The following is a 23,408-nucleotide window of genomic DNA, read 5'->3' as shown; positions in this document are numbered from 1 at the left end:
TTTCTGGGGGGAGAGGAATATAAAATACCAATGTAATGACTCACATTTACAATCCAGTGGCTCAGAGTGTGGTGTATATATATCTTCTCTGAAAATGAAGGGATTAATCCACAGTATACAAGAGAGAAAAGTATCTGGGTTACTCTTAGTTCTTAAACAATAATAATTCTACAGTAGTTTACAGTATACTTTCATACAATTTCCTCATGTGACAGTAAGTACAGCCCCAAGTTACCATAGTTTGCCATGTGTGATGAGCACTTTTTTGCCCAAATTTGTGAGGAAAAAATAAGGATGCACATTATATATGGGTTGTATTAATTCCATATCTATATAAATGTTTTTAATTCTTTTATTTATGAGTTAGATAGTGTAACTCTAGAAATCAATAACGATATCCGTATGCAAAATAATACCCTGGAATATGATAACTGGTATTGTTGAACTTACGACAAACTTGCAATAACAAATTTGTTACCGTGGTACATAAAATTTCTTGTACTTTGTGTCTGTTCTTGTGTTTTGTAATTATTTGTTACATAAAATTTCTTGTACCATATATGTTAAAAATGCTAAAATTCCTTTATAATACAAAAAACAAATACCTAAATGTAAATAAGTAAAAATTTGAATTAAAAAATTAAAATGAAAAGATTTTTCCCCCTGAAAGTTTGGGCTAAAAACATGGGTGCGCATTATACACAGGAGTGCATTACACATGGTAAAATATGGTAGTTATTAGTAGAACAATACAAGGGTGTCAAAAAATGTATACACATTTTACGAAAGGAAACAACTATATTAAAATTGTAATACTTAATATAAATGGATAACAAAAGATGAATACAAACCACATTTGACTTTTGCAATTACAAGAGGTGCTCAAAATAGTTACCATCAGTGTAATTTTAATACAGTTGTTTCCTTTCTTAAACTGTGCACACAGTGTTTTTTCTTTTTTTTTTTTTTCCGGTACCCTCTGTGTACCATTAGAACAATTTGAACTAAAATTTGCAATAAATTCAGTAAAATCTGTAATTTGGAATTTAGGATTTCAACAAAGTTAGCCAACCTGGCTTAAAAGTGGTTTCCTGGTGACTAATTTAATAAAAATTAAGGGAGAAGTATGTTTTTATATTTAAGAAGAGTTAGAAAATAAACAATAAAACATGGAAATGAAACACTGATATGGACCTCAGAAATGATTCTTTTCTTATTTATGCCTCGTTTCATAAAACAAATGAAAGAAAACCAAGTTACTACAAAAATCTCAGGTGTAAAGTAACCTAATTTCCATCCCATTTTATGGGGACAAAGGTTTACTTTCTTATATGGATGAAGATATATTACTGGAAAAAACAAATGTAAAGGAAACCAATCTTATGCATAGTGTTACCAACCTAGTTACTGACCCCGCCCCCCAAAATACTGGAGGTAAACAAAGAATAGGTAGGTAAGTACGGTGATCTGGTATTATCTGCACCTGTTTGCCAGCTTCTGGTAGGAGCCTCTCAGTTTGTATGTGGCTTGAGAACTGTTTTGTCATTAGACACCTTGAGCTACAAGGAAGAGCATGGCTTCAGAGACTGCCAATTGATTTCCCAGCTTTTAGCAAGTCTGAGGTATACAGTCATTTTACCCTTTATGACCTCTGAAAGGGCATACTTTCAAAAACGAATGTGAAGGCTATAGTAGACACATCTTTGGTCATCTTCTGAAAGGTGGCCATTTTAATTTCAGAGTACACAAATCTGTCTTATCATGTATTCATATTGGGTGATGTATAACCTCTCAAAAATTTATACTAAGATATATAAAGAATATCATGAGGTAACACCCAAACAAGAAGATCATGTACTGTTCAGCTGGGGCAGCCTATGTCAGACCATGTGGGAACAGAAGAACTAATTTATAACACACAGAGAGAAGTAGAGCTAAGCAATGTGCACTTTGACTTCAGGTACTGACTTTCTAGTTTCAGTTCTAGTCCCTATACGGCCTGCTGTGTTACATTTTTCTGTTCTTGAACACCTATTTTATTTATGTGTATGTGTGTGTTTAAAAAAAATAATCCCTTTTGGGTGTCAGTGTGCATGTCATACGAAAAGCCAAATGGCTTAAATACACACCTGTGTCTTTTAGCAGTGGGGCAAGCCCATTTTCACCTTGTGTGTTAGCCAAAGCTGCACACCTGGTATATTTCTAATAACTTCCACTACCTTAAGCTGACTTGAGTAGATAAATGTGTGTTCCTGACAATCCAAAGTACTTGGCTAAGAAAAAGAATTAAGCCAGGGTTCCTAACATCACAAAAGTACCTATCTTTGTCGAAGAAGCACCACTGGAATAAATTTGTGTTTACATGTACCTATGTCGTAGCTCACTTATATGGAGTAAAATTAAATTAAACTCAAGAATAAAATACATAAAGCCAGTTTCCTGTCAGACCTAAGATTTTCACTCTGGTTTGCCATTGACAAATTGTACTACATAGAGCAAATTCAGCTGGAGTTTGAGAATCTGTGGCTTAGTCACCATTTAGTTGCCAGTTTATGTGACTACTGGCCTTCATGATCTTCATAGGGAAATACAAAAAAAGATCATTTAAACATAATTCTGGTCAAGAATGAAATGTGGTCTTGGAATTCGTAATGGCTATGGAAGAAAATCCTGAGCCTAACAAGACATGTCGCTTCATATGAGACGATCTCAGAAAGTTCAACTCAAAGTTAGGTATGATCTCATGAACAAAGTCTCTGAGTGGGAATATAGTAATAAGAATTGTAGGTTCTAAGGAAACCAGATTCTGATTATGCAATTACAAATAATCCTAATGACATGGGAAAGCAGAGAAGCCAACTTAGTTTCTCTAGCAAGCTCAGGTTTTTAAAAGAATATGTACAAAATAAAGAGAGAAGACCAATTATGGATATAAAATATTGGTGTAAAACTATAAGAAAAGTGTCACAGGGGCCGGCCTGGTGGCTCAGGCGGTTAGAGCTCCATGCTCCTAACTCCAAAGTCTGCTGGTTAGATTCCCACATGGGCCAGTGGGCTCTCAACCACAAGGCTGCCGGTTCAACTCCTTGAGTCCCGCAAGGGATGGTGGGCTCCACTCCCTGCAACTAAGATTGAACACAGCATGCCTCCCGAATGGCTGAACTGCCTCCCGGAGGGCTCAGTTGGTTGGAGCATAGGCTCTCAACCACAAGGTTGCCAGTTCAATTGCTTGAGTCCCACAAGGGATGGTGGGCAGCGGCCCCTGAAACTAAGATTGAACACGGCACCTTGAGCTAAGCTGCCGCTGAGCTCCCGGATGGCTCAGTTGGTTGGAGTGCGTCCTCTCAACCACATGGTTGCCGGTTTGACTCCCCCGAGGGACATCCTCCACAACTAAGACTGAAAGGACAACAACTTGAAACTGAACGGCATCCTCCACAACTAAGATTGAAAGGACAACAACTTGAAACTGAACGGCATCCTCCACAACTAAGATTGAAAGGACAACAACTTGACTTAGAAAAAAGGCCTGAAAGTACACAGTGTTCCCCAATAAAAAAAAAAAAAAAAAAATCTTAAAAAAAAAAAAAGTGTCACAAAGGCTCAAGCCTACGAAGAACTAAGGTTTCCAAAAATGTTAACAAAACAACAAAATTTTTAAAGCTATGTTTGAACAAGAAGACAATCTGTTAGGGGAAGACTGTATAAGGTTAACTGATAAGAGAGAAAACGACAAGCTCAAAAACAATTTGCCTTTGTCTTTTCTATCTATAGTATAGTGAGCTGAAAAGAAGAAACTGAAGTCTGTGATAGTTAAAAAGGGTCGGTCCTAGAATGCTAGTTTATTTAAACATATTTAAGATTCCAGGCCCCAAGAAATTAAATCTCAAGATCTTGAAAAAAGTTTCAAATACAAATGAAAAATGCAAAAATTCTGCCATGATTTTTTTTTATACAGGTAACATTCCACACAGTACAGAATGGGTAGCTTATTCGGATCCCTAAGCAATTCTAGAAAAGAGAATCAAGCACATGACTTTTAAATACTTACGATTTGAAAAGCCATCATGGACTAGGTAAGAAAAAGTTCAAATTAACCTAATTCTCTTTTTTGATAAGGTTTGCTAAAAGTTTGGTAACGACATAGAATGCTATAGTAGTGAACCTTGACTTCTCGTGATAGGCTTGTAAAACAGTAATGTAGGTGAGACAATGAAAGAGGTAAATAAATTCACAGTTGGTTGAACAATTCTTTCTGAAGAGTAATGAAAAGAGATCTCTAGTAGTGAGCTATAATAAAGACTAGAAAACCTATTTAATATATTTGTGCAAGATGGAAAGCTAGATAGAAAATATAACAGATAAGAGATTCAAAATTCCAGAGGACTCTGATAAGCTAGAATAATGAACTTAAAACCAAAGAGGGAGGCACTTAACAAGAATAAACTAAGTTCCTGCATGTAGGCTTAAAATTATCTAAATATAAGATGGGGGATAGTGTGGTGGTAATTTATATGAAAAAGAATCTTATATTTTAGTGATTTAGAGTAATTGAATTTGTTTTTTAAAAGGTAATGAAATTTTATGTTGTACATATATCATATTGTATATCAGAAGGTCAGAATTTAGCTACTGAAATGACCAGATAAAGAGTTTTAAAACTGTACTTAGCTTTCTCTGAGGGCATTTTAAAATAAGTTTTATGAGTCTTTCAGACTCAAACTACAATGACATCTCTAATATTTACAAATGCAAATCACATATAATAGTGCCAATTCACAACTCTACACTGACAAGAAAAAAAAAGAATTCTAAGTTGACTTTTTTTTTGGTCATTTTAATATGCAGCTAAAAGGACAATCAACTTGGTAACTTTCTTTCTAAAGACACTTTTTGTTTTTTGAAATTCTGTTCCTTGCCCTAGCAGAAAACATTTTCAGAAACTTTAACTAGTACTTGAAAGTTTTAGTGCAGGCATTATCTACTAAAAATAAAGATCAAATGTGAGAGTACCAGATTTCCTCTTATACAATTCTACTTTATGCTAAGAAATCTTTACTGAAATCAATGGTAAAAGAAGAAAGAAAATATCAGAAAAATTTCACCTATTCTCATAGTTTCTGATACTAATTTAGACCTATTCAGCATTTAAAAAACTGAACTAATACTGAAAGAGATACTTTGATCGTTTTTAATACTACTCTATTTTAAAAGAAATAATCAGGAAAAATACTTTTTAGTTAAAAAAATAACCAACTTGGTAGGTTTCAGTATGTTAATAATATACACAAAGACAAGCTAAATTTTAATTAAAAGACTTGACTACCTAGGGATATTAACAAATAAATAACCTAGTAAGGGACTCATGAACCTTTATCCTACATAAAATACTAAAATTTAAAACTTTTAAAGCATTTGATGGGAAAGAATTGTTTTATATATATATTCTACCTGTCAAATGATTTCTTGGAACAAAAGCATTAACAATGTAAACGAATTTAATTTATAAACATACAGAACTGTACAGTCTTCTGGAAAGGAGTCTTCATATGATGTAGAGGGCAATGAACTTGATTTGTTTTCCTGTTCTTTCTGGGTCACAGGCTCATGATCTATATGGGAAAAGTACAAAAGTAAATAAGTACTCCAAGTTAAAAAATCCCTCACTGTAATATCTAAATAATATCTTTATTGACTAGAGATATAAGGAGCCCTTAAATGTGTAAACATACTAAAATTTCAAGATGGAGTAAAAAAATTGTGTCAATATTTTAAAAACATGAGATAGGATGAAAATAAAAACTTAGGATGGAAGAGAATTCTAATGCAGAAACTCTAGTTTGGTCTGAACTATCAACCTTTAAGGTGAACATCAAGTATCCCTATTTCTGCTTGTATTTTATAGAAAAATAACATAACTCTTAAAGGCTCTATAAAACGGTCACTAATGGAAAGTTTATATATCTTTTGTTTTCTCACTGTTCTACTGTTACCTACTTTTATGAAGGGGGTGAGGTAGGATATTTGGGTACCTCTTTTTTTTGGGTAATCTATTTTTAAAGAGATTAAAAAGTTCTTCTTTTAATCTCTCCTATATCATTCCGCACTAATTTCATTTCTTCTCTCTTTCTTTTTCTACTCACCTATTCTTACTCTCTAACATGACTACAATATAGAAATAAACTGTGGATTTAACAGAAAAAGTTGTAATTCCTCTCAAGAAAATGGATATATCCAATCTCTTGTATGGGGACACAACAAATATTTACAGCTTGTTATATATAAGCAAGAAAAATAAAAGTAATTAGTGGTTTGTGGTGTCTAGGCTGGATCTGGGATGGTTTGTTTTGACCTCAACACCAAATCTTTTTATTTCTCCCAGTCTCAGTATTCTTTTTAAATACTAACATGAAACTGCATTAATAGAAAGTTGTTAATTCTTGTATTTGCCAAAAACGTCAATCACATAACTCTCCAATTACTTACTGACAAACATTGCTCTACCTACCACTGGCAAGCACATACTTATTTTGATAAATTCATTACATTTCAGATGAATTATATAAAAATGTGAAATAATATTTAGCATTTCTATTGATGAAATTACTTTAAAAGAACCCAACCAAAAAAACAAAACATTGTTTAGAATTAGTTCCTCTGACCACTTCCTGCATTCCTGCATTTAAAAGCCTCTTTCTTACAAAACTAACGCAATCCCTTAAGGGTGTGTTGATTCCAGGTGCTACTTACTAACGGATACTGCAAAAGGCTGTTTTCTTAAAAAATCCACTATTCTAAAAATATGTTAGCTACTGAAATTGAGAATACTTTGGAATAAGAAAAGATTTCTTTAAAATACACTGATGATGCTAGGGTGTGTTTTCAGAGATTTAAAACCTTAAGGTGTCAAATTATAACAGTTAAAATTATTACAATTTGTTGATAATACTTAGCAGCAGTAATTAAAATCCAGTAAATGTACTTCCTTAACACTTTAGCAAATTAGTAGTGACTAAGATTTATCAGATAGTGATTCCAATAAAGCAACTTTCTATTTTTCTAGTCCATTATCTAGTCCATTTCTAGTCCACATTATCTTTGACGTACCTTCTAAAACAAATTTGTTTAGAGTTTGGAAGACTGTCTAATAATAATCTAACAATGAAAAAATTTCCCACCAATTTATCTATTCCAGAATACACCTTTCTAGTATTGTTCTTCACACAAAGCAGGGTTATAGTAGTTTCTAGTCTTAGAATTCTATTTGCCCTTACAGGGAAAGCTTTTCTGAAGAAGAGATATATTTGTTCATTCTTTCCCTAGGAGGCTTTGCATTTCCTATCTCTGGATGGGTAGGAATTTTCATTTAATAGGGAAACTGATTTATATAATTTACCAATATAGGTCTTATAATTTTATTCTAAATTATATTTAGTTACCTGACATAATTAAGGCAGGCCTGCTTCTGATCAAGAAAATACCAGAGAACACTCTAGATTGGGTTTAGAAATGTACATACCCTTTACTAATGTTGAATTGTTACTTATGGTTGCTTCCTTCACTAGACTCATTGCTTGGATATATTCTGTTCAGGAAGGAAAAAAGAATAAAAACAATCATCAGCAGTATCACCTTTATTCAAGGTGCCAGCTACTGTGTCAAACAATTTACACACTTTATCTCATTTATACATTTTAATCTTCACAACTCCTCTGAGACGTTCTTGATGAGGAAGAAAGAGTTACCAAAAAGTGATCAGTACTTTGCATCCACTCCCTAGAGACCGCCCACGCCTGTGTTTACTCCCCAGGGACCACCCAGGAGTGTGTCACACAAGATAAATTAAGCTGTCCAAACACCCTTAGAAAGGAGATAACCAGACGATATTGCTTTCCAGCTTGTGCAGACTGCTGGAGCCTGCCAATAACTTGAACTCCAGCCTCATTATAATACAATATAATTAAACATTATGGCTGCCCCCCATCCTCCCGCCCCATGGGTTTTTCTATATGCATTATGGGTAAGAGCATGCACAGAAAGAAACTAGTTATATAACCAGCATATGCCAATCAAATGATTTTAGTCTATATGTAAAACATCCTGAGTTTAGATATCATATCCTTTATTATAAGGAAATTTATCTACTCTTTCCTATATAAGAAAAAGCTCATTTAAAGATCAGTGCAGTTGTCTGCTTAAGACTGGCAGCTTCTCTGCCAGCCGTTTTCTTTTTAAATAAACTTTCTAACTTCTATTCCTTTGTGCCTTGTGAATTCTTTCATATTCTGCAAATGACCAGGGGTATCCAAAGACAAAACAGTTCTTATGATTATCTGCATTCGAGACAAAGTAATTGAGGCTTAGAGATTAAGCTATTTATTCTACAACATTCGGTTAGGAAGTAGTAGAACTGGATTCAAACCTAGGTATATCTGATTCATGAAGGAATGAGAAGGAATATTAAAATGAAAAACAGTACTAATTTTTGGGATAAGCACATAATACACTAATGCATTAAGAACACCCAGAAGGTATTCAGAATTGTCTGAGGAAAAATGAAGAATAGTCTGGGGGAAAATTCACTTGAAAATCTTACATCGTGATGGAATCAAGGAGGTTTCCACATTAAAGTCTTATGTTCTACAACCAACCAGGGTTGAAGACAAAGAAATAGAAAAAATAAAAACTTGGATGACTGAACTGACTGCCTACATAGAACGAAAAGTTTTGCTTTTGGAAGACTACTAGTAAGGCAAGTTCTGTCTAAAGCAGGCAAAATATAGTTATGTGTACTTCTGTGTTTAAAAAAACACTAGTTGTCTCTGAATGATGCGGTCATGGGTAATTTTTGTTATATTATCTATATGTACCAAAAGTTGTACAATGAGCATATACTACTTTTGCAATATTCCACCCCCCCCCCAAAAAAAAGATGAAAAGGAAAAATAAAATGGGGGATAAAAGGTAGACTGAGATAAAAAGAGATAAATTCAGTAGCTATTATTCAAAGCCAGCATCTTCACCCACTTTTACAAAATATTAATGGTATGTATGACCCAGCAATCGCTCTCCTGGGTATCTACCCCAAAAATATAAAAGCATTTCTCTATAGAGACACGTGTACTCCAATGTTCATTGCAGCTTTGTTTACGGTGGCCAAGACATGGAAACAACCAAAATGTCCTTTGATAGATGAATGGATAAAGAAGTTGTGGTACATATACACAATGGAATACTATTCGGCGTTAAGGAAAGATGATATAGGAGCATTTGTAACAACATAGATGGATCTCGAGAGAATAATGCTAAGTGAAACAAGTCAGACAGAAAAAGCAGAGAACCCTATGATTTCACTGATATGTGGTATATAAACCAAAAAGAACAAGACAAACAAATGAGAAACAAAAACTCATAGACACAGACAATAATTTAGTGGTTACCAGAGGGTAAGGGGGTGGGGGGTGGGTGATGAGGGTAAAGGGGATCAAATATATGGTGATGGAAGGAGAACTGACTCTGGGTGGTGAACACACAATGGGATTTATAGACGATGTAATACAGAATTGTACACCTGAAATCTATGTAAATTTACTAACAATTGTCACCCCAATAAAATTAATTAAAAAAATATTAATGGTATGGTAACAGCAAGTTTTTATAGAAACAGAGCATGTACACACAAAAAAACAAATAGTACTGATATTATGTTCTTAGAAAACAAAGAAATTATTTGACTTTTAAAACAAATAATACTGGAAATAGAATTATACTACATGCCAGTGGGTTACATTTAGCATTAAATGTACTGAAAGTTTTTATTGCTTCATACCTTTATTCGTGGCGGACCCATCTTTGATTTTTTGTTTCAATGACTGTAGCACATTCTGCACTTGCTCAAATATGATGTCCACTTTTCCATCATCTTCCAGCTCCATCCAGAAAGTCTTTGCATCACCTAAAATATAAATCAGTGAGTAGCATAAGATCTCAACAGAAATAGACTAATTTCCCCACAGTACATGTTATAGGAAATCCACTTGGTTTCTAAATAAAATCAAATTTAAATGGTCTTTCACTTCCTTTGAAGAAAAAAATTTTGGTCATTATTTCTTTACAAATAACTAGAAACTAGGAATATGACCTATCTCACTTATTTCTGCTAATTTAAAAAACATGTTGAAAACATTAGTGACACTATTTCTTAACTGGAAAACAGAAAAATGACTTCATTGCAGAGTGGGAGTGCACGTATATATAGACACACATTCATTTTAAAAGTTTTAGGAATACGACTTGCACTGAGTATGGGAGTGGATGGTTTTGAATGAAATATTTCAACAATTGCTGAAATAATTAAACGTCCAAAACTAATGCTTTCTAAAATGCCTTTTATATTAACTTTTAAATAATTACCGTGTTTCCCTGAAAATAAGACCTAGCCGGACAATCAGCTCTAATGCGTCTTTTGGAGCAAAAATTAATGTAAGACTCGGTTTACATTATTATAAGACCTGGTCTTATTTTACTATACGTCGCGGTCTTATATAAATTTTTGCTCCAAAAGATGCATTAGAACTGATTGTCCGGCTAGGTCTTGTTTTCGGGGAAACAGGGTACATGAAACAAAATATTTTAATTTTTTAGAGTTATATAGATGAGCCAACATTTCAGACACCCACCAATCTAACACCTTAAAAACTTCCTAGAGAAATAATCCTTTTAAAGCTAAAAACTGATATATGAGAAAGATAATGAAAATAAATTGGCAAAAGCCAAATCTCACACCAGGTTTAAAAGTCACAAAAATATCTAAAAGGTTAAACACAATTTATATATAAAATGTTAAAATTAATGTATAAAATATTTAAAAGTAACAGGGACTTAAGCAAAGGAGGAACGTAATAATTTCACTTTAAAAAGGTCACTTTTGAAACCATTAGGAGGATTAATGGGCAGAGAGCCTAGTAAGTTTACAGAAAATATTTTTCTCAATAAAACTTAAACCTAGAACCTGTAAGATTGGCAATGGAGTGAGACTCTTTGTCAGAGGTTTAGGCCTCTCAGAGTGCCAACTCTCCCTGGCAGTTACCTTATCCAAAAGGGATCTCTGGCTAATTAGAGGTGCTGCCACCAAAGCAGCCTCAGGAGAGGTACCGTTTCCCTATTACCATTCTGGCTGATGTATACTACACAAGACTCTAAGCCTACTTTTAATTCCCCATAGCACAGCCAGACAAGGTTTCAGCATTTGAAACAAACGCAATGTGAGGACAAAAGGAATGAGAAATAATACTTTAGAGGTAGGTAGGGGCCATGACATGAACGGCCTTGTGTGCCATGCTAAACAACTTCATTTTTAAATGGAAGGCGATGGGGAGCCACTCAAGAGGGTTAAGCATCTTATGTGATTAGATTTGTTTCTTAGAAAGACCACTCATGTGGCAGTAAACAGGGAGGAGTCAAGAATGATTTCTAAGTTTCTGACTCAGGCAACCATATGTATAGGAATGGTATGCATTGAGATAGGGAATAAAGGTAGAGGCACATATAAGAAATTTAAGTATGGGGAGGCCGGTTGGCTCAGTTGGTTAGAGCACGGCACTCGTAACACCAAGATCGCTGGTTCGATTCCCACATGGGCCATTGAGCTGCACCCTCCACAACTAGATTGAAAACGACGGGACTTAGAGCTGATGGGTCCTGGAAAAACACACTGTTCCCCAACATTCCCCAATAAAATAAAATGAAATAAAAATTTTAACAACAAAAAAAGAAATTCAAGTAGGGCAAGTAAACTGGATACACAGGTTCCAGAGTAAGATCTGGTCCAGATATACAAACTTTGGAGTCAATAGCACACAAATACTTGCTGAAGCCACAGAATAGATGTGATTAGAGAGAACGTGTAGAAAATCAGAGGGTCTTCTGTAGAACATCAACACATAAGGGATGAGTACAAGAAAAAGGAATCATGGGGACAGCAGCACACAGGTGGAAGGAAACTCCAGGAGCAGCATCCCAGGAATCAGCGGAAGAACAGGAGTGGTGACTAACTCTCTGGGCTTTGCAGTTCAGATGCATTCAGGTTTGAATCCCAGCATTGCCACTTATTACCATATTTCCCCTGAAAATAAGACCTAGCCAGACCATCAGCTCTAATGCGTCTATTGGAGCAAAAGTTAATATAAGACCCAGTGTTTTTTTTTAATAATATAACATATGATATAATATACCGGGTCTTACATTCATTTTTGCTCCAAAGGACGCATTCGAGCTGATGGTCTGGTTAGGTCTTATGTTCGGGGAAACATAGAAGCTGTGTGACTATCTCTATAAAATTGGAATAATGGCAGTTACCTTACAGAGTAGATGTGCAGGGAGGCACGGGGCAGTTAGCAAGAAATTACTGTATACAATGTAACAAAAGGAATTACTCTTTAATTGTGGAATTTTAGAGATCGTTCAGCTAAGTGGGGAAAATATTTTGTGAAGCAGGGCTTTCTCAGAATCCTTAAAATCATTCCACTTTTCATTGACGGATAACCAACAAAAATCACTGCTTTTAGGCAAAACTATTTGTCCAAGCACTTAATTGATTATTGTTACCATTTATTTTCATGACTATGAGTCAATACTTCATACTAGGGATTTATCTTTATTTGAGATGGACATCTACACAGGAAGGATTTTGAAAGGTATTTAGAAATAGATTTTTGTAGCATTATAGTCTTCTGGAATCATGTACAACTCTCTCCTGGCCTGGGAAAATAAGCAGTGATGCTGAAAGACAGCAATCAGGACTTCAGTGAATTTTTGTTTTACAGTGACTATTATTTAAAATTGTGTTAGAAATGTCAGTACACGATACCAAATTATTTTGATAGGAAATACTTAAAACGAATTAGTTAGAAAGTCTTGGAATGGACTAATAAAGAGGACACTGGCAATATAAGGAAATAAAGCCAATCAGAAAATACTGAAACTATCTGCTTGCAGAATAAATGAATGTAACTATTTGTCCTGGGTTTTTAATATATTGTTCCTTATGACATCTTTATTATCTCATACTGCTCTAGGTTTAATTCTCATATTTCAATAGTACTTGTTCCTCATGTCTTCCTTCTTGATCGTTTTTGTCTTTTTGCCATGGAAACTTCTAACCACAGTAACAAAGAGGTAACCTATCTGATAAATGAGATTACGAGATTCAGTTAATAACTGTTTGAATAACAACACTAAATGAGTATCATACTTTTAAGAAGAAACATTTCAACTATAGACTGTATAGATGATTACGACAATGTAAACAATTTGTTTCTTGCTCCTTTACTTCCTTGCACACTGTCCGCATGCTGAGAGTTATAATCTAAGACTGTAAATACTTCAGTATGTTTCACTAGAAGACAGTTACAAGGAACACAGGAGCAGGCACTTGAATTGAAAATCAAATTAGTATACTAATATTGGGGCTACTTGCCTCCAGAAATGAAGGGTGCTATCTGATAAATACTATCTGTCCAATTTGTTCTCTTAGCTAGATATGACTATTTATTGCAAGAACATAATCATAAATATAGCAGTTTTGTAAAGAATGAAGACAAATTGTAGTTACACTATATGTCTCTCAACTTTCAATTATTTGAAAGTCACTTGAGATAGACTGTCTTTGTAAATAGGCAATGCTCATGAATCATACTGATCTGAGTTCATTTACTAGATGAATATTTATGGAGTGCTTACCAAATACATTGATAATGAACCAGGAACACAGAAATATGTGTACATTTCTTTTTAAAAAGTATATATCTATATCTTCCTTAAGGAGCTTCAGGGCATTGGTCTAGAGGATCTCTAAGACTTCTCTGAGCCTGTGATCAATCAGCAAAGTGTGGTCTATGAACTCTGGGGGGGTCCCCAAAATACTTTCAGAGAATATGCTAGATCAAACTATTTTAACAGTAAAACTAAAACATTAGTTGTCTTTTTTTTTTCTGTATTGACATTGATGATACAAAAGAAATGATGAGTAAAAAGTGCTGGTGTCTTAGTTTAAACCAAGGCAGGGGCACCAAACTACCAGTAAGTCATTGTATTCTTCACCATCAATTTCACTTAAGGATGTCCTTGATAAAGAACCTAAATGATTACCACAGTACAGTGGCTGTTTCGAAAAAAGCACTAGTGAGATTGTTTGAATTATAAGTTAATTTAACTGCTTTTTTTTCAGGGAAAATTATTTTTACTTAAAAGAACCACTAATAAAAATGATGGGTTTTCACATTTGGGTGTTTGGCACACATTTTCTTGAAAATGGACAAAGTTAGAATATCATTTGAAGGACAAAACTGACAGCATTTGTTACTAATAATAAAATTCAAGCTACCAAGGTGATATGGGAAATTTGGAAACTTTGTATTTTGCTATGATAAGCTTGACAGCTTCTCAATAATTAATCACTCTTTGATGAGACTGGTAGCAATATTAACAAATGTGATTTTTAAATAGTGTGTGATGAAATATGTAAACATTTGAAAAAATCTGCATAATTCACTAAACCAGTATTTTCTAAGTGGCCAATGCATGATGTTATAAAATCATACATGTATAAAAGAAAAGTGCACAAGTGTTGGAGAGGCTGTGGAGAAAAAGGAACCCTCATACACTGTTGGTGGGAATGCAGACTGGTGCAGCTGCTATGGAAGGCAGTGTGGAGGTTCCTCAAAAAATTACAAATAGAATTACCATATGACCCAGCAATCCCTCTCCTGGATATCTACCCAAAGAATTTGAAATCATTTATACATAAAGACACGTGTGCTCCAATGTTCATTGCAGCTTTGTTTACGGTGGCCAAGACATGGAAACAACCAAAATGTCCTTTGACAGATGAATGGATAAAGAAGTTGTGGTATATACACACAATGGAATACTATTCGGCATTAAGGAAAGATGATATAGGAACATTTGTGACAACATGAATGGATCTTGAGATTATAATGCTAAGCGAAATAAGTCAGACAGAAAAAGCAGAGAACCCTATGATTTCACTGATACGTGGTATATAAACCAAAAACAACAAAAGAACAAGACTAACAAATGAGAAACAAAAACTCATAGACACAGACAATAGTTTAGTGGTTACCAGAGGATAAGGGGGTTGGGGGGTGAGAGATGAGGGTAAGGGGGATCAAATATATGGTGATGGAAGGAGAACTGACTCTGGGTGGTGAACACACAATGTGATTTATAGATGATGTAATACAGAATTGTACACCTGAAATTATGTAATTTCATTAACAATTGTCACCCCAATAAATTTAAAAAAAAAGTGTAAAACAGACCAATGAATTTTAATGTAACAGTGTAAAATCTCACTGATATGAGTTCAGATTCCACACTATAACTAACCTTGAAGGAACGACTACTTGTTGAATTCCGTAGTTGTATCAAAGAAAAATATCCAATTATTTGAAAGTCTATTAAAATATTCCTCCTTTTTTCCAATTTCTTATCTGTGTGAAGCTTCATTTTCTTTATATATTTCAGCTAAAGCAACATATCACAACAGATTAAATGCAGAAGTAGATATGAGAATCTCCCTTCTATTAAGCCAACTATTAAAGAGATTTGTAAAAATGTAAAACAATGTTCTCACTCATTTTTGTTTTAGAAAATAGTTATTTCTCACAAAAATGTAATTTGTTAACATGGTGGGTTTACTATTATTTTTAAATGAGCCAATAACATTTTCAAAGCTTCTCAGTTTCAATTTCTAACACAGTAAATACGAACATATATTATTCACATAAACAAAAGCTGTTAGGGGTTTTAAAACTTTAAAGAGTATAAAGCAGTCCCAAGACCAAAAGAAAGTTTGAGAACCACTGGCCTAGATAACAGCCCAGTGAAATTAGTACTATGACCTGTAAAATAACCCATATATTACAAGTACGTTAAAGGGCATTAAAATTATTCTGCATAATACTATAATGGTAGATACATGACATTATGCATTTGTCAAAACACAAAAAACTTCAAAGTACAAAGAGTAAGCCATAATGTATGCAAATTTTAAAACATTAGATTGGTGTGAAAGTAATTGCAGTTTTTGTAATTATTTTTAACTATTTAAACCACATTATCATTTAAGAGATCAGGGATCCCAGGAAGGAATACAGACTGTGACAAAAGAATGTACCTGTATTAAAAATGTATACACAATCTCACTGAAGGGCTATCTGTAAAAGGTATTGACCTAAATAACTGGAAATAAGTGGAGTCTATCTAAGACTAAAGGTAAAAGGAACTGTGCACAAGTACTATAGTTTCCCACCTGGGAGTAATTTACATTTCTGATACTGCTATATGTATATAAGCATACCTCCGTTTTATTGAGCTTCTTTTTATGGGGCTTCACAGATGTTACATTTACAAATTGAAGGCAAGAGCCTCCACTAGCCAAAAACTTATGACTTGCTTTGATACTTACTTTTTGTGGTGGTCTGGAACCAAACCCACAATATCTCTGAGGAGTGCATGTATACTGGAATTGAGCAATTAAGTAAATGGATAACAGATGGTGGAAGCCACATGTCTCATTCCTGGAGTAAGAGTTCATAGATAAGCAAGGAGAGAGTAGGCTAGAATGATCCATGTTGTAACGTATTAGAGTTGGAGACATCAATATAAACTCATGGTTAGCTTAATATAGATATACATGGTTTCATATAAAAATATGTATAGGTATGTGTATATATAAATTAGAATACACGTATATTTCCATGCTTTCAACTGAGAGGGCCTAAAGCAACGACACCCCAGTAATAACGAGCACACCTATTGCCCAGATCATAGTTTCTACTACCATTCTCCAATAAAAGGAACCAGGGCTCATTCAAGAAATGGCTGATTCTAGGAACAGAGCAGGAAATATACAAAATGAGCTTGGAGCATCCTCTAATTTAAAAAAATAAGGAAGTGCTAAAGAACAAAAACAAACAAAACGAAACAAAACCCATCGACATTGATGGGGGTATGTCAAAGGGACACAGAGCCAACTGAAAGATCTCCCAGTGGCCAATCTTGAGACAATTTGAGTAACAAAATAAAACTATACTGGATTAAACCCAAAGTATAAAATAAGTACCTATGACTCCATACTAATATACATAAATCACTGAATAAATACCCAGGTGGGGGAAAGAAGACAAATCTCCCTTACGGATGAATTTCAAATAATTAATGTAGATATTCTGTTCTTAAAAAGGGAGAGAAAATAAGGGGGGGAGAATAAATCCCCACTTAAGTGTGAGCTGCACATAGTAATTTCCTGTCAAAGAGTATATCAGGGAAGAGGGGAAAAAAAAGTCATTTACAGTGGAGAAATCAGATAACACTACGTCAGCTAGGTGATCAAGCTCGGTATCAACAAGTGATAAATCATGCTGATAACATGTACCAGAGATACAATGAGGTACAAATGGCACTTTACTTCTATGGTCTTCCTCCCCAAATCCTATAATCTCAGTGTAATCATGAGGAAAAGAAGTCAGTTAATAATTCCAACAGGGGGGCATTCTAATAAATAACTTCGATAAAAAAAACACTTTTAACAAGGAAGTCTGATAAACTGTTGTATCCAAAAGGACCCTAAGGAGACACGACAAGTTAATGTAACGTGGTATTCTGAATGAGATCCTGGAACAGAAAAAGACATCAGGTAAAAACTAAGGAAATGGCTATAAGCTATGGACTTTATTTATGAATAAACCCTTAATTCCTCCTAATTCAGAAAAGTCACTTGCAATAAAATACCAGGAAAATTCCACAATTCAGCTTCATTAAGTAGTCTATATACTTTTAAACATAAAGTTTAACAATGGTTTTTCAACGTACCATTTTTTTCTCCCATCTTTTGGTGTCGTTTATTAACATAAAACTCTTCAAAATTAACTTTATCAAAGGACTGAATCACTTCGATTGAAGAATGGAACTGGAATCCACCCTTGGTCTCTATGAAATTTGTAGTCCTCAGAGTAAGCACATCATCGTATCATTCTAAATCGAACATTCTTTGATACTTGAATTTTCAAATAGAAATTGTGGTTGAAGAAACTTTCAGAAATGACTAGTCCAACATAATGAAAAGTCCATGAATCTTCATCAATTAAGTATTTATATTTGTATCAGATCACTGACAATATCTTTTTAAAAATAAATACCAACTCCATCTTTTGGTCCATGAAGTCATGAAACATTCTGTAAAACAAACCAAAAACACAAAAACACAAACAATAAAGAATGGTTCATATTTGTAAAAATATTTAAGAAGAGGTACTTATATAATAAGAGCTCTATTTTTAAAACAGCACGAACTATTATGGAAAAAGAACACTTATTAGTTGGAAAAAATGTGCAAAATTGTGGCGGCCCAGCCGCCACGAGTCGAACGGTTCCCAAAAGGGGGAGTGGGAATGAAAAAAGAGACACACACACACAGAATAATGCTGCCGGTCTCCAGTGATGCTGAAGCCTGAAGCCTGAAGTCTGAAGCCTGAAGCGCCTGATTTAATCACCTTCACCAATATATACCCTATGGGTACGTGCAGTTTAACAATCACATGGGTGCATTACCTCACAGAAAATAAATTTTTAACTTTTACACAGAAACTACAGAATCATCACAAAGTTCCCCAGACATAATTATTATATGAAAGAGACTACCAAATGTCCTGATAGCCACCAGTTATCTGTGTCCGGGAAACCGGCCCGTTCCATCTCATTCCCCAGCAACTTGCAAACATTCTCAAGGTTCTTTGCAGAGATAATGCTTTAAGAGCCGAAACAAGTTAACTATATACTAGCCAGCTCACAAGGTTTCTGAGAAACAAGAAATCATGGCTCCCCACACAAAATATCAGAATTAGGAAAATTACAGAAATTAAGACTCAATCATATTTAATATATTTTTAATTAACATGAACTACACCCACTTTACAAATACTTGATAAAAACTTTTAAAATGAGGATAATAATGCTAACTACCTCATAAGGTTGCAGTGAGGATAAGACTTACTTCACACAGTGCCTGGCACATACAAAGGACACAAGAAATGCTAGCAATAATTATTATTCTTTCAGTAAGTAGACTTTTAAAATAAAATATGGATTTTAGTATACATATTTTGATAACATATCACGCATTTTCCCCCATCATTAATATCTTTCAGTAATATGACTTTTAAGTGACTGTATGAAACACTTTGGTCAATAATTCATAAATTAAAAATACACTAAAGAATTTTAATAATTAAACTTTAATAAATTATTAATTAGTACTATAAATAAACCTCTATATTGAATATTTAGATTGTTTCTATTTTTTCAGTATAATAATGCTTTATGCGTACCGTGTTTCCCCGAAAATGAGACTTAGCCGGACAATCACTTCTAATGCGTCCTTTAGAGCAAAAATTAAATAAGACCGGGTCTTACGTTAATTTTTGCTCCAAAAGACGCATTAGAACTGATTGTCCAGCTAGGTCTTACTTTCAGAGAAACACAGTATTCCTTAAATTATACACTTACAGGTGGATCTAATAGGTCAAAAAAAGATCAACAATTTTCAATGTCAAGATGTCAGTCAACATATGATAAATTCTTCTCCTACTCCCTCACCAAACCCACAGAAATGTTAGAGTATTTTTAAAAAATTAACAATGTATATAGTAATGCTGAAAACAAAAAGGGAATTCTCTATGAACCAAACCTGTGGGACTTCTCTGGGGAAAGGAAACAGATGGGATGCCGCAGAAATATTGCCAACCACCATCATAACGTGGCAAATGGAAGAGCAAATCCTCTCAGAGGAGATGAGTGCACAACCGAGAGTCATCAAACATTTGAGTAAAGCTACACCATGAAAGAGATTTAACAAACCCAAACTGATGGACTTAAATTCAAGAGGAGAATTAATAGAGCATCCTGAAAATAATTTTAAAACAAATGTTATTGTATTTAACATCCTCAAAGAGCAAAAGGAAACCTCATCCATGAACAACACAGAATTTTGAGAAATAACCATCTAGAATCCAAAAACAGTTGTTGAAGAAACTCAACAGATGACTGAATGACAGCACAGACTCTGATGAAGAGCCAGTTAGTAAGTTGGAAGACCTAGTTGAATAATTTCACTCAAAGCAAAGAGCAAAGAAATAATAAAAGGAGGGATAAAATAGAATGAAGAGGCAATAATGACCAAGAACTTCTCAGATCTGGAAAACAAATAAGCCCACTAAGGGTCCACTGAGTAACAAATAACAAGCAGGATAAAATTCTTAATACACACCACTAAACAAACTGTGGACAAACTTCAGAAAATCAAGAAGCTTCCAGAAAAATCTAATTATCTGAAAGGAGTGTATATCAGACTGATAATTGAATGTCTCATCAAAAATGCCAGATGCAACATGTTAAGGGAAAATAAGTTTGAACCCAGAATATTACTTCAGCCTAGCTACCTTTCAACAGTGAGGATTAAAAAGAGAGATTTACAGACATTCAAAGAGCCACTCAGAGACTCTAAAAGAAATAAAGAAGTACTTCCTAGTAAGAACTAACCTAGAAAGAAGTACTGAGGTACAAGAAGCAATAGTGAGCAAATAAATGAGTAAAATACATTAATGCTAGACAAACAGATTAAAAATGTATGCTAATAACAAATGAAACAAAAATGCTAGAAGATAAAACCATTGAAAATTATATTCTTTTTCTGAAGGGGAGATGTGAGGGATTGCTGCAAGATCAAAGAAAGTAAAGTAGAAGCAAACTAAGTTCTTCGTAGGGAGGATATCAATACTAATTAAATTTAAGCTGTTAAAAAAACAAATTTAAGAACTGTGTTAAAACTGTAAAGGTACGCTATTAAAAAGAAAACAGGTAGAACAAAGAAAGCTTGGTGCTAGCTTCAATTAAAAAGAAAAATGGAAAAATAAGACCTGAAAGATACGAAGAGAAACAAAGTTAGTAAGGTAACAACAAGACCAAATACATTAAAAATCACAAAAAAAGGTGACTGTGTTAATCTTATTAAAAGAGACTCTCAGACTGGATAACAAGCAAAACCTAGCTATAATTTTTTTAAATATGAGACCGACTTAAATCACACAAAATATCATTGAAAGGTTGAAGGGATGTAAGAAGACATACGAGCAAATATAAGAAACATTCATATGGAACAAAATAGAATTTAATATGAAAACCAGTAAGAGACAAAGAGAAATATTTTGTACTGATAGAAATATTTACCACAATATCTAATTGAAATTATAGACTTAATACCAAATAGGCTCAAGAAGTAAAAATCCCAATTAGAGGAATAAGTATAAAGAGAAATTTTAAAAGAACAGTTGAAGATCTTACCAAAGCTGCATGCCACACATCCCCACCTCTTACTACCAGCATACCAAGTCCATAAAGTTGTATGATGAATTCTATAAAACTTTCAAGGGAATTCTATAGTATACTTTCAAGGTAATTTGTATAGTATACAAACAGTTCCAGAGCAAGAAAAATATGGGAAGCTATTCAACTTTTTTTTTTTTTTGAGATTAGTATAACCTTGACATGTAAAAAAAGAAACACAAGGCCAAAAGCAAACTCCAGGTATGAAAGCAAAAATAGTAAAGTAAAAATATGCAGCAGTAGACTAAAAGTATATTACTAATGGAGGGTTTAGCCCCGGAATATCCCAAAAGTTTAACATTGGAAAGTTTCTCAATGTAAATTCCTATGTTAATAGACAAACGGAGGAAAACTATCGTCTCAGATGCAGAGAAATAATATGTAAAAAGTTCAATGAAAAACTATTAGGGAGAAGAGGGAAGAAGGCATACTCTTAGCAAACTAGCAATAAAAGAGAACTTCTTTAACCTGATAAAGACTATCTACTAAAACCTTGCACCAAACATTATGATGAAATATGAGAAGCATTTTCATGAGAAGTCTGACACAGGACGAGGACATTTGCCACCACTATTCATTACTCTTATTGAATATTGTACTGGCAGTCCTAGAGAAATGCAACAAAACAAAGAGACCTAAAGATTGTAAAGAAGAGAAAAACCTTGTAGGATAAATAAATAAAAACAAAACTAAGCCAAGCGTGGGGAGCAAATTTAACATTTTAACAGTAGTAACCAAAAAAGGACATAGTCATAGAAACTGAAGAAATTTTTAAAAATTATATAAGAAACACTGTATCCAGGACACATAAAGAACTCCTTAAATAATTAAGAAAAAGATGACTAAATAGAAAAATGGGTACTTTAAAAAAGAAATTATAGAAATTTACATAAAATATAGTTTAATAAACATGAATAGATACTATTACAGTAATCCGATAAACTTTAAAAATGAGTATCATTTTCATCCATAAGATGAACAAAAAGATGATAATATCTTGTGTTGATATAGATTATAGGAAAACTGAACTCTAACAACTACCTGTGGACATGTAAATTAGTAGGAGTATTTTGAAGGCAAATTTGGCAAATCTATTAAGATTAAAAATGTTCGTAACTCAAAACCAAGTAATTCCACTTTTAGGTATATTTCTTAAGAAATAGCACTTGTGTCCAAGAAAACACATATCAAGGATTTCCCTGCAGCATTGTTTGTAAGATGAAAAACTGGAAACCTAATGTCCATCAAGAGGAGAATGCCAAATAAAAAGGGATGTACAGTACACATCAAAAACAGAATTTCATATGAAAACAAGTAAGATATATGAGGTGTGATCAAAAAATACGGTGAATGTTTAAATTAAAAATATGTATATTACCATAAGACTCATTGCCATTAATCCCTCTCAAAATACTCCCCCCTTGCTTTGCGCACACCTATCCCACAGTTTTTGCCACTTTCTGAAGCACTTCTGGAAGTCCTCTTTCGTGAGTGTCTTTGGTTGCACTGTTAATTCAGCCTTCATGTTCTGAATTAATTCAAACCATTTACCTTTCATGGTCATTTTGCCTTTGAGAAGAGCCAGAAGTTGCATGGGGTGAATAAGGTAAATGAGGACATACAGTAATGTTTTTATTTGACAGAAATTGCTGTACCAGAAACGATGGGTGACACAGAACCTTTCTGTTGTAATCAAAACATATGGTGAATGCTGCTGCTGCCGCTAAGTGCCATCTAACAGAAAGGAAGGGATCTTTAATACAGGAAGTGGCACAGCGAACTTTAGTAACAGCGTGTGACAAGTTTCAACTCCTTCCGTGCTGTCAATCAGGTGTGAGCTATGGTTGAGAGGTGTGTTTTAAAGTATCCCATAAATCATCTCCCATCATGACCACACTCCCAGTCATATATTGCTTCTGGTATTTGGCAACTTCTGTCCAATAAAA

General features: G+C 34.0%; 1 protein-coding gene across 5 annotated transcripts in view; it reads right to left on the bottom strand.

Moving 5' to 3' along the window:
• Nucleotides 1-23,408, bottom strand: part of SETDB2 (SET domain bifurcated histone lysine methyltransferase 2) — a 78,573-nt gene that overhangs the window by 52,298 nt on the left and 2,867 nt on the right. For 4 of the 5 annotated variants that reach the window (XR_013993190.1, XM_081045868.1, XM_081045870.1 and 1 more), the window contains 4 exons: nucleotides 17,896-18,258; nucleotides 9,830-9,955; nucleotides 7,520-7,585; nucleotides 5,516-5,612 (listed from right to left, as the gene is read on the bottom strand). Coding sequence is in view for 4 of the 5 variants with exons in the window: in XM_081045868.1 (XP_080901994.1) it covers nucleotides 5,516-5,612; nucleotides 7,520-7,585; nucleotides 9,830-9,955; nucleotides 17,896-17,911 (305 nt within the window). In the remaining variant the exon portion in view is untranslated. Of the gene's footprint in view, nucleotides 1-5,515; nucleotides 5,613-7,519; nucleotides 7,586-9,829; nucleotides 9,956-15,408; nucleotides 15,547-16,489; nucleotides 16,602-17,895; nucleotides 18,259-23,408 lie in introns of all 5 variants that reach the window. The other variant, XM_081045869.1, reaches the window with a different exon arrangement.

The sequence above is a fragment of the Rhinolophus hipposideros genome, assembly GCF_964194185.1.
Source record: "Rhinolophus hipposideros genome assembly, chromosome: 4".
NCBI classification, from domain to species: Eukaryota; Metazoa; Chordata; class Mammalia; order Chiroptera; family Rhinolophidae; genus Rhinolophus; species Rhinolophus hipposideros.
The sequence above is the reverse complement of the archived record's forward strand: the minus strand, read 5'-3'. Positions and strand labels throughout refer to the sequence as shown.